Raw genomic sequence first — 15,460 nt, forward strand, 5'->3', positions numbered from 1 at the left:
GTTCAAACCATCAGAGTTGGGGGTGGAAGTGGCGTATTAAAGGGAAAAACGGATAAAAGCCTGTTTTTATGCGCAAAATCGTGAAATAATTTTATATGACGAGCGTACTTCGTCTTCCACTCACCACCAGAGGGAGCCCGCGGACCACTTGTAGTACTAAGTGAAAGATAATCCATAGATTTATTCTACAATACGCCCCTTCTACCTGATACCACCTAGAGTGTAAAACAAACATTTATTAAACTATTATTCGCGATTAAGCATCTTTAAGATCATAAAATAACCGCAGGACTAACGAGCACGGTGCTCGCAGTGACGTCACACGCTTCAGGTCTGCCACTTAATAGCTAACAACAACACGAGAGCCCGGAAAGCTAGCGACCTCAAATAAGAGGTAAGGACGTCGACAAATAACGTCAGACGTGAAACTTCCAAAACTTGAACCTTGGAAATAACACCCTAGCAGCCAGTGCAGAGTGTTTTTAAGTCGAAACTTGTATCATTTGCCAGACATTTTTAGCTCGGCTACGTGGCTAACTAGCATTAGCTCGCGTGCTGTCGCCACTTCAACTCGTTTCAAAACGCTAAAAGATGACGTCGTTGTTTTGTGCTCTTTTTCTTAAACATGCGGGCTGAAATGTACAAATGTTTGTATCCAAAATGTGACATGTTTGTTAATTGGAGTTTTAATTGTCTCCTCTCTACACACACCTGTCCACTTATTATTATTATTTTTTTTTTCATTCGAGATGTTTTGAACAGTATCCACACTCACGTGGTTACTTTATTAAGTATTTTAAGGGAAGTCTGCGTAATGGAGGAATGTCAAATTGTGTAACAGCTGTGTGTTGGAACATGTTTTTTTGGTTCCAACAGGGAATGTAAGAATATCTAAGACTGCTTTACATTAAATTCCAAGGTTTGTAGACATCTCTGCTTCCACTGAGGGTTATAAAAGTCCATTTCGACTGGGAGGGATGACAGCACTTATTGGACAAATTGGACGTCTATTGCAGTCTGTGGCACAGAAACATGCTCAATGTCAGTGTTTTGCCATTCCTCTGGTCCACAGGGGGCAACCCGCGTCCTTCTGGCGGGTTCTGCTGCAGATGGACGTTTGGAGCGAGCGCTGACGAGTGGACAAAACGCTTCCTCCTCCGCTTGCGACCAACATTTTGCGTCACACTGGCGATGTCAAGAGTCCCGAGCCCCCCTCCCCCGGCGGAAATGTCCAGCGGGCCTGTGGCTGAGAGCTGGTGCTACACGCAGGTAACTTTTTTTTTTCTCATTCACAACCATTGGCAGGTAAATTTGGCACTTTAAGGTTCATCTAACAACAAGCCGCACCACCCAAATGTGAAAAAACTAAAGGAAAGCTTCACCTTACTATAAGTAGCATCCTTCTCATTCATATTCAGTGTCACAAGTCCCGCAGGTGTTCTCACCACAAGCCAGAATCCACAACACGAGTTAAAAACGTTGCTACAATTACTGGAATGGAAAAATCAAGTCCACTTTATTTGAACTTCTTAGCTTTAGTGGATGGAGTTGTCTTAAAGTGCTTCAGACAGGAGGAAAAAAGTCTTAGATAGCATTTTTATGTGAATTAGAATCATATTTTGAAACGATTCGACTATATACAACAATTTGGCAAAGTGCAGATGACGAGAAATTAGTCTTTTAATCTGCCGGTTAGCCATGCCTACCATTATAGGGCTCTAACGTCCCCAAAAGGAGGATGACGTCGGCAGGGGAATGGTTTAATCTGTTTTACTATTCAGCCCATTGAGTGGGAATTATTCAGAACGAGGAAAATGCGATGAAGAGAGCCGCAAAATGTCATTGTTTGTCTCTCCAATATTTTTACAGGATATTCTTTTTATCCGAGTATTTTCCCCCAATAGCTAAATAAATGGTATGGCAATGACAAATAACAGTCTTGTGCTAAATGGAATGTGAAATAATAAAAATGCATTTATTCAGTACGACATGGCAAAATTACTCCATAATGGTCAAAACTGTCGACCTCACCTTTACTGTTGCCCCCCGAAATATGTTTTATGCCACCGTAGTTAGTCGGGCTATTGTCATTTCCCTGCCCCGGCCTCGGAGAATGTAAACAAACCAAGAGGCGTGACAGCTAGCGAACATGCTAACCAGATCCGACTGGTGTTTCAAATTCTTCAAAGCGAAAACTCACACATAACTAGCCCGGATTATTTCACACAGCGGCGGGGTTGTCGATTGTCTTCGCTGATTGGCAACCCTCCCGGCGGTGAGCAGGTTAGAGCTCTGCTGAGGGCAGAGGGCTCGTTTGTGGGGAAGCAGCTGGACAATGACCGTCGGACAAACCGGCCGACGTCGGAGGAGCACGTAGCTGCCACATGCTCAACACGAGTATGGCAAAATAATGCTTTACAACACGGCGAAGACGTAAACAGCGAGCGAGTCATAGGAGAGCGGCTGCAGTTGTTGTGCAGCTAACATGGCAGAATGTGTCTGAGCCTAGGAGAGCTTTTCTATATGCCCATCCATGAACGTCAAACGTAAGTAAATAGTCCTTTATTTGAAGAAAGTTTGTAGTGTTTACTTTGTAATCGCTGTATCCACGGCCATTTTTAACACAAAGTTGCGGGTGGAAAATTTGACAACACCGGGCACACGAAGAGGGCAATAAGCCGAGTATAGTGCTTTCCCGGTGGGGGGATGTGCGACAGCCGGCGGTCGTAGGCCGGGTAGACAAGGAGCATGTCAGCCACAAAATGCAAGCCACCTCGGTATTAAAACGTGTGCCATGATCCCAGTATTTAACATAATACAAAACACAATTTACTCACTTCCTCATAAGTCCAATGGTCCCACAGTTGCCGCACACTTGTTTTGGCCAATCTCTGGGTGAACGGGAACTTTCTGAAACCCGAAAAGGTTCACAAGCCTCTCCCTGATGCAGCCACAAAAGCCTGCAGCCGTTTGGCTGGCGTGATGCGAAAAACTGAACTCTAATTCTATTGCGTGTTGACCAATAAACATATGTGAAAGGAACTGGAGTCTCATATGTAACCAACACGCACGCAGCGATAAATTGCAGCCAGGAAAATTACCGCCCTGATTTTTATTTACCGTGCGATAAATTGACTTATTGCAAATTGCAACAGGGATACTAAGTAATAAAGTTGTACATACCTAAGGGTTTGAATAATTTTGTAAATGAAGTAATCACGGAAATGCCATAAATTTGAATATTCCCCAAAATATTTTTATTTCAATTGTATTGGTCTATTTGACATGTCATTATTTTATGTGATTATAAACAAAATGAAAAATGTCAAACTTGCAAAAACCCCTATCTACTGTGGGGGTTGAATCATTTTGAACACAATTGTAGCCTTCAATGGTTCTTCTATAATCGCATCAAGGGTCTTCTCTTGAATATAAGTCAGCATTGTACCAGTAAATAACTGACTTTCTGACAAATGTAGCATCAGAAATGCTATTTCTAAAGGTGTATTCAACACAGCACTAGGAAACTCTTGAGTGCTGTTGGATAATGGAACTAGAGCTGAAACGAATACTCGAGTTACTCGAGTTTAAAAACTAATCTGAGTAATTTCATTCACCTGGAGGAATCGTTTAATTTTGCCAGCTCTAAGCATCACGTTTTGCCCGGACTACTTTTAATGCGAGACAACGCGCTGACGTCACGTGCGTAGAGGAAGAAGCAATATATAAAAAAAAAAAAAAAGCCTTTCTGCGGCCAGCAGCCGTTACAAACTACGCCGACATTGCTAAAAACTACGCCCGCATGATGCTAGTGTGGTAGCAGCTAGTGTCCGATGAGTCTCATAGATATCGCATGCATTTAGGACTAGATGCGAAATGACACACTCGGCCGTGTCTGGGTAGCATTAGGAAACAGCCGCCAGTTTTAAACAGTAGACTTCTCAGCGCTAATAAATATAACGTTACTGTCACTTGCTGACGTAACGTTAGCCCTTCGGAGGGCTAGGTTTCTATTCATTATGACCACTGTCGATGCGTGGCTAACGTGACTTACATACAGGCTTTATTTAATCTGTAAAAACACAGCCCTGTAGCGTGATGAAGGTGTAAAATTAAAACATAATAAAGCTAACTGTCAGTTTTACCTTAGTAGTCATTGCTGAAAAAAACACCAAGTAGCACTGGTCCCTAATGTGCTCCAATACAGCAGGTATCATACATTTATTTTGAACACTACAAAAACTCAAAATCCTATCACTACTTACAGCTTAGACTAACTTAAAACTTAACTAGAATTTAAAAATACCTTGACACAAATGGTAATTCAATTGAAACACTTGGGGAAAACAAGTAGCTTTCAAGTGATGTGTATTATCAAGCGTAATTACATTTTTAGCTAAGAAATATGTTGGTTTTTTTGGATAAGATCTAGTTTTTTGAGTGAAAGCAGTGAATTTTTTTTCTAGTCACATCTGAGATGTAATTGTTGGCTGTTTTCAACAATGTACATCGAAAATAAAGACATTGATTGACTGAAAATGGTTCAATGTTGGATTAAATGTCTTTTTCTCTCATGTATATTTATAATTGCTCTTTACCTAAAAAAATGTTTTATCCAAGTAATCGATAGAATTTTCAGTCGATTACTCGATTACTAAAATATTCGATAGCTGCAGCCCTAAATGGAACACTCGTGCTAGTTGGTAGGAACTGTGAACACAGCCAAAGTGGCCATGCATCACCATGATGCCTACAAAAATCTATGAATAAAATTAGAACACATTATAGCTCGCTTGTAAAAGTCCATAAATTAGCTTCAGGGTTCAAAAGTAGCAGTTTATAGTTTATACTCAGTTCCGTTTTCTTTTTTTTTTTTCTCCAGATCAAAGTCGTAAAGTTTTCGTACATGTGGACCATCAACAACTTCAGCTTCTGTCGCGAGGAGATGGGCGAGGTCATCAAGAGCTCCACCTTTTCCTCAGGCGCTAACGACAAGCTCAAGTGGTGAGCTGTCACCTCGAAACGTCTTCACGTGCTTTTTTTTTTCTGGACCTTTATACCGCATCGCTGTCCTCTTTCAGGTGTTTGCGAGTCAATCCCAAAGGCCTGGACGAGGAGAGCAAAGACTACCTGTCGCTCTACCTGCTGCTGGTCAGCTGTCCCAAGGCCGAGGTCCGAGCCAAGTTCAAGTTCTCCATTCTCAACGCTAAGGGGGAGGAGACCAAAGCCATGGGTGAGCAGAATCCCGTCCCACTTTTTTTCTTTCTGACTGTTCGTTAGCAGTGTTTTCTTCCTTCCGTCTACGCAGAAAGCCAGCGGGCCTATCGCTTCGTGCAGGGTAAAGACTGGGGATTTAAAAAATTCATCCGGAGAGACTTCCTCCTCGATGAAGCCAACGGTCTTCTGCCCGACGACAAGCTCACGCTCTTTTGCGAGGTACGTTCCCGTCTTTTGTAGTGTTCAACCTCTCAACAGATTGGAGCTCATTTGAGGCGTGTCGTGCTTCTAGGTGAGCGTGGTGCAAGACTCTGTTAACATTTCGGGCCAGAACACCATGAACATGGTGAAGGTCCCTGACTGCCGACTGGCCGATGAGCTGGGCGGCTTGTGGGAGAACTCACGCTTCACTGACTGTTCTTTGTGTGTGGCCGGACAGGAGTTTCAGGCCCACAAAGCCATCCTGGCAGGTCGGAACTCCCAAAAATCTACATAAAAATCTTTAATAGCCATGATGTCATCACAAAATTTCTGTTCTTTTTTTCAGCTCGCTCTCCTGTTTTCAGCGCCATGTTTGAACATGAGATGGAAGAGAGTAAAAAGGTGAGTCAGATGGGCAAATTTAAGTAGTGATTTTGTCCAGAGCTATGAATGATTCCTAAAGGTTTCATCGAAGACTAAAGAAATCTGAGGATATTTAGTGCCCAACTAAAAAAACCCCAAACTTTTTAGATATATTTTTTAGGAATTTTTTAATAAATGATATAAAAAAATCTTTTCTTTTGGAAAATGTTTTTTCCCCTTTTAAAGCAACGCTAGGTAACTTTTCAGCCTTTATAAAGTATTTTCATAACATCTGTGATATGTCGACTGACAACTAGTTGAATGACGACTATTTTATACTGTTTCTTGAAGGTCTTTATCGCTTTCACTAACACTACCACAAAAAAAGCTACAAATGCGCTGACTGCTTTACGGCATACGTCCGTATGAAAGTCAATGCAACCGCTTTCGCGCGAATTCTGCAAAGATGGCAGAGCAACAAAAGAGAAAAAGTTTTGTCTGAGGAGTATGAAAAAAGGGAAGCTACCTAGATACTCAAGAATAACCATTGGCCTGGCTTTCAGTACCCCCCCCCCCCCCCACCGAACTTGTCAACGCTGATATGTTTGGGTGATGTGGGGGGTTAGCCACACTAAGCTACACGATTGCTACCATCATATGCTATTGTTTAGCCACAACTGAATTTATTACCCTATTACGATTCATCCTTCACACAGCTGCTGGAAACAGAAATGTTGTTTAATATATCTGTAGGCTACCGGGAGATTATGATTTTACAACACTGTAGGTGTGCGCTGGTCCTCATGGGAAGCGCAGTCTTCCTTTAGACAAAACACGACTGCTTTTGTCCACCGGCGTCGCTAAAATCGTCTAAAACTGAAAAGTTACATAGTGTTGATTTGAATTATATAGAATTATAAATCTTAAAATATATTTGATACACTGTCAACGGGAAAACCCATTGGCAGTGTATCAAATACTTGTTCTCCCCACTGTATATCCATTTTTTTGTTTTTAAAAAACATAATGTTTTGAATAAAAACATTTTTTCATTTTTGTTTTTTAATTTCATCTCTAGATACATACGAATCAAACATATTTTAAATAAAGAATATATATAAGTAGTTCTGTTCCTAATTAATCCGAATTAACCCTTTAAGTACCCCTAAATATCCCTAAATCTCAATAACTTTCCAAAAACATGTATTATACGTCATTGTACTGTCCTCGTTAGACCGCGAGCTAGGTAAACTGAAATTTCCCCCCTCTCTCTTTCGGCTGGGCAACTTCTTCGTAGGAGCAAATGCGCTCTTCCTCGAACGTGCGCAAATACATTTGTGTGTACATGAGCTCTTAAGGTCCAATAATACCGGACGCGTCTTCGATACGAATCCGCCAATCTCCGTGTTGACTGTGTGCTCCGCGGAAACGTCAAAAATAGGACACAACATACCGGCTGCGCACAACTGCGGTCCGGCAGCTCCATGCCGTCGTGAGTTCTCGCGTGATCGCGTGATAATGTTTCATTAAAAACGAAAGGAGTCTGTACTCAACATAGAAGCAGAGTGGTGGACTTGATTTGACTGAAAATTTGTTCCCAAATTTTTGCTTTTACCATGGGTTTGTGACACTGTTTAATTAGTTTTAAATTACATGCATAAAATCTCATCATCCATCCTCATAGCTTCTGCTATGGCGTTCCATGTAGATTCCTTTTTAATGTTGTCCTTATAATAAAAAGGATCTGGTGCACCATAAATCACTGTATGACATTCCACCCTCATGATGAGGCGCTCTTTGTCCATGTTCGCTGGTGTTTAAACTAGGGCTGCCAAACGATAAAAAATTTTAATCGAGTTAATCACATTTTAAAAATTAATCATAATTAATCAAAATTCAAACCATCTATAAAATATGCCATATATTTTTGTAAATTATTGTTGGAATGGAAAATAAGAGGGATATATACATTCAACATGCTGTACATGCGTACTGTATTTGTTTATTATAACAATAAATCCCCAAGATGGCATTAACATTATTAACATTCTGTTAAAGCGATCCATGGATAGAAAGATGTTTAGTTCTTAAAAGATAAATGTTAGTACAAGTTACAGAAATTTTATATTAAAACCCCCCTTAATATTTTCGTTTTAATAAAATTTGTAAAATTTTCAATCAAAAAATAAACTAGTAGCTCGCCATGTTTGATGTCAATAATTACACAATGCTCATGGTGCTGAAACCCATAAAATCAGTCGCACTCAACCGCCAGCAGAGGGCGACAAAACACCAAAAAACACAAGTAACAAGTGGACGTGACACTGTGCTGTCATTTTAATCAGTTAGAGCGGGGCATGTGTGTTAAATGCGTCAAATATTTTAATGTGGTTAATTTTAAAAAATTAATTACCGCCCCTTAACGCGATCATTTTGACAGCCCTAGTTTAAACTGTAAATAAACACCTGGCCTTTTGACTTTAGGCCTGGCTCCACCCATTTTGACAAATGCATCTCTGACAAAAATACAAAATTGCCCAAACCATCCGGCTGGCTCTGGCACATCGGAGATGGTCCGCTGTCAATTTGTTGCGCTGAGGCGGCCTATATAATTTGAACAATAGGATAGAATGGACATGGATTAGCTCCTGCGCTATATCTTGCCGGACCCGGACTGCACACGCTTCCGGTATAATTTGGCCTATACTCGCATCCAGAAGTACTACCATCGCCACGCTCGCTGCGCACCAAAAAAAAAAAAAAAAAACATGCACAAAACAAAAGTCAACATTATAATCAAATACGCATTTCGCATACGCACGTCTTGTTAATGAAATAAAGTAACAAATAGGATACTGTGAGGTACTGTGTGGTACTGTTTGGACGAAAAAGAAAAAAGACTGGATACAAAATGTCGGACGTGACTCTGGTGTAGTAAAGTCGAAATCACGTAATGCGGGTACGTCGTAACCCAGACACTACTTGTACTGTCTTGTTGCTTTTGAACTAAAAATGTGAAATTAAAAATGATAATAACAGAAAAAATAATTTTCTATTAAGAAGCTCAAAAAGGATTTGGACAATTTTTAGGTGAACTCTAAGCGGTTTGACTACCAAAGTAGTTGTCGAGTAATTTGATATCAATTCGAGAATGATATGTTCTAGATTCATCATGGCAGCCATGTTCCCAATAACGTTGATAAACGTCTCCTTTGGCAGAATCGTGTGGAAATCAACGACGTGGAGCCTGAAGTCTTCAAAGAAATGATGTGCTTCATCTACACCGACAAGGCCCCCAACCTGGACAAGATGGCTGACGACCTGCTCGCCGCCGCTGACAAGGTGAGGTCGCCTCGAAAGGGAGGCGCTTCTGCGGAACTGCCGCTTGATGTTCTTTTCCGACCCCAGTACGCTTTGGAGAGACTGAAGGTGATGTGTGAGGACGCGCTGTGCACCAGCCTGTCGGTGGAGAACGCCGCCGAGATCCTCATCCTGGCCGACCTCCACAGCGCCGACCAGCTCAAAACGCAGGCCGTCGACTTCATCAACTAGTGAGTTTTACTAACTACAACACTTATTTTGGTGAATGTGTTTAAATGAATATCTTAGCCAATCATATGCATGTATCCTAGATTGCCCGACCTGCCGCATGATGTCATTAATACCCATTATCACATGCGTCTGTGCTCGAGTATAATGGGGTGTGTACGTGCGTGGAGATAGCTGACGAAATGGCTGCAATTGTTATCGGTGTCAATTTTCACATTTTAAAATTGCGTTCTTCCATTTTCAGAGGTCTAAAATATTCTCTATTTGCATTTGTACGCTTATTACTTTTAGCAACCAAATCATTGGTAATATAACAAGGGTCGCAATGCAGAAATCGCAGACATCAAGGAGTGGTCGAGACTTTCTTTTTCAAATATTTACCTTTTTAAACATTTTTTCCCAATTTTTCTTTGTTTGGATCAGTTATATCATCTAAAATATCGGAGAAAATGCGATGGTAACAAAAAATACAATTAAGCGATAGTAATGAGGTAGATATCCGTGACCTATTTACAGACACTTTTTTTTCATTGTGACGTAATTTGTTTAAAAGTTTAAAATATGCGAGTGATTAATTTAATAATGTTGTTTTTTTAAGGCTGAATATTAGACGTCAATTAATGATTCTAAGATAAAAATGACCGACATTTCAAATAATATAATTCTTTTTATGACTCTGTTGAAACAAAAGTGGTTGCACGGTGTCTGTAAACGGGGGTCTCCTGGGTAAAATGGAAAAATTAAAAATAGTTTGGGGGCTTAATGCGCCCTGAAACTGCTATGACAGCATATAGACATATTGTTTTATCAAACACAACTGTTCATTTGGCTTAAAATACAGCAGTTTTAAAGAGGGGTCCAAGAGTAGAAACTGCTTTTTCAGCCTTGTGTTTTCCGCTGTATATATTTTTAAATTTCCTATTTTATATTCAGTTGTTTTTTTTTATTTATTCACTTTTTCTTTTTTTTTTAAATTTTAGATGTTTTATGAATGAAATAATTTATTTTTTTTATTTTAGCATTTTAATTCAGTTTTATTTATAGAATCAAATAAAAAAACATGACATATCTTTTACGTCTGATTATTGTATATGTAATTTTGTTTCTATTCATTTATAAGGAGCTAACTTCAAATTTAGTGATTTTTTTTTTTAAATACATTTATTTTATACATATAATTTTGCTTTAATAGATAAATATATAAAATATAAATTCAGTGATTATTATTTAAATATTCATGTTTCAACGCCATTGACGTCCAATCCATTTGAATTGTGATCGCGACATTTTTATTCTATAGAGTAAAAAATGATACAGTGATGCTTTTTTCCATTTATTAGTATCATTAAAAAAAATTTTTGATAATTTTGCAAACCGTCATGTTTCAGTGCCATTGACTGGAATAGACGCTTAAGTATTAACGTGTAAATCGATCATATTTACCGCTCCGTTAAAGTTATAGATCACACTCCATGACACTCTAACTCGCACCCAATGATATATTTCCCTCTCGTCCACCAGCCACGCGGCCGAAGTGATGGAGACATCCGGCTGGAAGTCCATGGTGGACTCCCACCCTCACCTGGTGGCCGAGGCGTACCGCTCGCTAGCGTCGGCCCAGTGCCCCTTCCTGGGACCGCCTCGTAAGCGTCTCAAACAATCTTAAAGGGGCCCCGCAGCTTTCAACGTCAGCACACAAACGTCACCACAAAACGGAGACCCTTTGTCCCCCCTTTTTGCTGTTACTACACCACCTACAGCCTCCGCCTTGCGCTCCCAATCCAGAACCTGCTGTATTTTAGTCCCAAGATGGAGGCAAGAGGGGGAGGAGAGGCATGTGGTAAGTGAATATTTGTCGTTTACAGAAAAACAAACCTGCACTTTCCTCCACGGCTCTCGAGGTGGGATGTTGCGCTTTTTTTTTTTCTTTTTTTTTTTCTTCCCCTTCCCCCACATATGTGAAGACGTCCTTCACGCACTTGAACATTTGCTGTTTTTTCAGTAAGCCATCAAGGACACCCCGACGAAAGGGCTAGTCAAACAGATACAAAAGAAAATCGGGTTTTCTCAAAGAAATTTGGGAGCGATTGCACTAAATAAAGACCACACAAAATCCCCGATGAATCAAGAGTTACCAGCAGTCAAGTGGAACTACCGTAGGCAAGCACACGGACAAGTAGACCCTTTAAACAAACTTCATTTTTATGATGATTTCTGAAAAACAACAATATTGACAGTGATAGAGTTGCTCTCTAAAAACAAGTCTCATTGAACACCTCGGCAACCTTTGCGCTGTTCTAACAGCTGTAACGCCTTGGATGCCATTGACGGCGATAGACGTCCAATCCGTTTGAAATGGGAGGGTTAGCAGCGAATGAACATTTGTTTTGAGTTTCCCGTCTACTTGTGACACTCGTTGAAATTCACAGTCGAAGACGTCCATCATTGTCAATGGAACTGAAAGAGTTCGTTATTTTATGAAAGAACTCATTGAATGCCATTGATGGTGATTGATGAATCGGATTGGCGTGATTTTTTTCCCCTTCCATTTAAGACTACAGAAATTTAAAAAATATATATAGAGGGAGATTAAATAGATTTTTTTTACTACCCCCCTTTTGCAAGTGACTATTTTTGTCATTTGAAAAACTTGTTTTCAATTTTTGTATAATTAATAATGATTCTTTCATTGTTATTATTATTATTATTATAATTAGAATAGTTATTTTGGTTATGATTGCTTTAAATGCTATTTTTATATATTTATAAATACATTTATAGATAAAATTATTAATATTTAATAATTAATAAAACAAAAATAAAATAGGAACTTTTTCAATGATATGAGTGCCCTATATTGGAATAAAAAAATTTTGAAAATAAAATTAAAAAAATATTTATTCTTCACAAAATAAAATGTATAAAAGAAGTTTTAGTTTTTTTAAAATTCATATTTAATTTGTACATATGTGAAAAAAATATTTTGTGTTTTTTAACTTTTTTTCCCAGTAAAACAATATGCAAAACAAAGAAAAAAGAGCAAACATTTATTGCTTCCAGTCCAAATGGATTTGATGTCTATCCCCATCAATGGCTCCAAACATGAATATTAATTCCTAGTTCATATTCCGTTATATCCAGTTTTACAAGGTGACATACACTGTGCAGAAACACACGATTCTTTTTTTGGCTTATTGTCTGAAGTCAAGTCAGACTAAACCTCTCCTGAACAAAAGCTAAAGACCTTGAGAACATGCTGGATGAAGCTAATAAGAAATCACTAGCCGCAATGAAGCCATTATACCTAAAGAAACATAAAAATGCCAGATAACAGTTTGAAAAAAAGACTAATGTGGAGATGTTAGGCCATAATGACCATTGTTGTAAAAACGGGGGAGGCTTCTAGAACTTAGAATACCATACTGTACCTACTATGAAGGTTGTGGGGTTGATTTGCTACAGCAGGAACTGGAGCGCTTCATAAAACAGAAGAAAAGAACATGCAGATATTGAGTCAGCATCTCAAAGGAAGCCAAAACTTGTTCGCAAATGAGTCTACCAAATGGACAGTGACCCTAATCATGCTGCTAAAATTGTTAAAAAGTGACTCATTATTGTGGCATTAAAAAAAAAAGTTTAATAATCCCGACTGATCTGAAGCAGGAGAGTTTTAGTCTGATTTGACTTAAATGAAAGTTTTTTTTACAGTGTATGTGAACGTTTTTCAACTGTAGATTAAACATCTATCGCTGTCAATAGCAGTGAACAAGTTAACACCATACAATCACACATTTTGCCGCAAACTCAGTTCAAATTTCTTTTCTCTACTGACGTGACAGCTTTTGTGGGCCGTTAAAAATGAAATGAACACGTTTTAATGTTCAAACGAGACCAGAATGTGAAAGCAGAAGACAAAAAAAAACCCCAAAACGTTTGTTTTAATCTTTGCCGGTGAGGGAAAAAGTGCTCAATGAGTGGAGAAGGAAGCCGAGTTGTTTCTTTCCTGTAGATATATATTGTTGCTTTAGGACAAGTGACACTTAGTTGTTGCCATTTTTTGTTCCCGAAAGAATAAACCACAACTATTTTGTATTGAAAGCAAATCTCGACTGCTTTTTTTTCCCTTCCTCCCAGAAGACTACAAATAGAAGTTTTTCATGCAAACACTGGTAACATTATAAAATCCACAACTTTGCACAGTTCATATTAAAAAGTGGACACCCTCAGGTTAACTAACCCAAACAAAAATGAAATACAGTGGTACCTCTACATACGATCGCTTCGACCAACGAACTTTTCGACATCCGACGTAAAATTTGACTCGCCATTTGTTTCTACATCCGACGACATGCTCGAAATACGACGACAATGGCAGCACCGCAGACGAATGCACGGCGGATTTTCTTGTGTGACAAATCAACACTGGTTTCAGAAAAGGTTGGTACAGGTGGTGAAACAAGGAAAAAGTTTACGCTTACCTTCTAAATGAGGATGCAAATGACAGAAAAATATGAGCGTAGGGTGGGCATCAGTGAAATGGCTCAACAATACATCTCCACGGTCCTCCTCCGACCATCGTTCGCCAGTCTTTATAAGTTAAGCTGACAATTCTTATTGTGGTAACATCTCCAGAGAAATCGCCAACTTCGCCACGTTTTTATCATTTATTTCACAACTTATTCAAAACAAAAACACCTTCTGTCTGCCGCAATTGACGGTGTTCCCAAGAAAACATTCAAAGTGAAAGTGAAACTCAAGCTCACCGGTCTGTCTCTGGCACGTCAGCCCCGCGGTGCGTTCAGGGTCAGCAAAAAACATCCGCCACATTAGAACCCGATTCGTTACATTAATACAGGAATTATTATTATTATTATTATTCCGATTTTGATTTATAATTTATTTGTTTTGCTATGTGTAATTGCCATTTGTAACAGTACCAGCAGTATTTTTTAAGGATTTAGTGAAGGTTTTTGGGCTGTGGAACGAATTAATGGAATTATAATGTATTCCTATGGGAAAATCCTGCTCGACATACGACCATTTCGACTTACAAACAAGGTCCTGGAACGGATTAACTTCGTATGTAGAGGTACCACTGTATACTGAATGAAGTGATTTGAGGTAATATGTTGTTGTAATTTTTAAGGTTGGACGCCAGAGGGCAGCAGCGTGACATGTTTCACACGCACCAGAGCATTTGGTACATGAGATTATTAACTCACTGGCTGCAGGGACTGCATTTAGGGGGGTACTTTGGGTGCGACTTCACTCGGGACCAGGGCTCTAAGGGGCCTGGTTTACGGGCATAGAATGGGCATGGTTGGGCGAGGGGAGGGTCAAACGGAAAGGAAAGATGATGCGCGGAGCTCAGGGGCCCGCGAAAGTCGGGACGGTCCACTCGGGTGGTCCCATTTATGCTCATCGCCCTGTTAACATTTGTTCCGCAACTGACTGGCCGCCATTGACGGTGATAGACGTCCAATCTCTTAATCATTAAAAAAGTTAACTGACAAACACATAGATTTAATCAATTTATATACTAGGGATGTCTCGATTGCATATTTTTGCAGCATAGTCCGTGTCACCTCATTTTGAGACTGTGCAGATACGGAGTCCCAAACCGATACTGGGATGATTTTTAAAAAAAATTTTTTAATAACATGGAACTTTTGTTCCAGTACTGTACTTTTTACAGTACTTCCTCTTCCGCTTTTTCCAGGAGCGTTGCAAAGTATAAAACGCATATATTTTTGTAAACTTTTGGCAATGCCATTGTATTTCTGGATTATTTTGTTACTTCTCAGCCCTCTAATACTTAAAAAAACTAAATTTGGCCTGAATGATATTTGGAAAAACTTGACATTGCGATAAACAGGTAGTCCCCGGGTTACGACGTACTCAATTCACGCAATTTCAAATTCAAGACGCCGGAGTCTCGGCCGCCTTGCTTTATTTTCTTTCCTCTTTTGATAGCCTGATTTCTGTTTTGAAAACATTTTTGATGTAGCCTACCGCACGCACAGTACTCAGAGTCATTGACTGGTGTAAATGTGCACCGCTGCTCAGCCTGCGCGCGGTCTGATCAAAGGAAGGGCAGACGAAACCAATTAATGAAAATACGCGGGGGGGG

At 39.6% G+C, this 15,460-nt stretch overlaps 1 protein-coding gene across 1 annotated transcript; it reads left to right on the plus strand.

Moving 5' to 3' along the window:
• Positions 1–171: 171 nt before the first annotated feature.
• Positions 172–13,490, plus strand: spop (speckle type BTB/POZ protein). The gene is made up of 10 exons (XM_057826063.1): positions 172–394; positions 1,073–1,269; positions 4,883–5,004; positions 5,082–5,233; positions 5,309–5,436; positions 5,510–5,687; positions 5,765–5,820; positions 9,001–9,123; positions 9,190–9,332; positions 10,852–13,490. The coding sequence occupies exons 2-10, from the start codon at positions 1,192–1,194 to the stop codon at positions 10,994–10,996; spliced, it is 1,125 nt and encodes a 374-aa protein (XP_057682046.1). The 5' UTR covers positions 172–394; positions 1,073–1,191; the 3' UTR covers positions 10,997–13,490.
• The last annotated feature ends 1,970 nt before the right edge of the window (positions 13,491–15,460 follow it).

This window comes from Corythoichthys intestinalis, chromosome 21, assembly GCF_030265065.1.
Source record: "Corythoichthys intestinalis isolate RoL2023-P3 chromosome 21, ASM3026506v1, whole genome shotgun sequence".
NCBI classification, from domain to species: Eukaryota; Metazoa; Chordata; class Actinopteri; order Syngnathiformes; family Syngnathidae; genus Corythoichthys; species Corythoichthys intestinalis.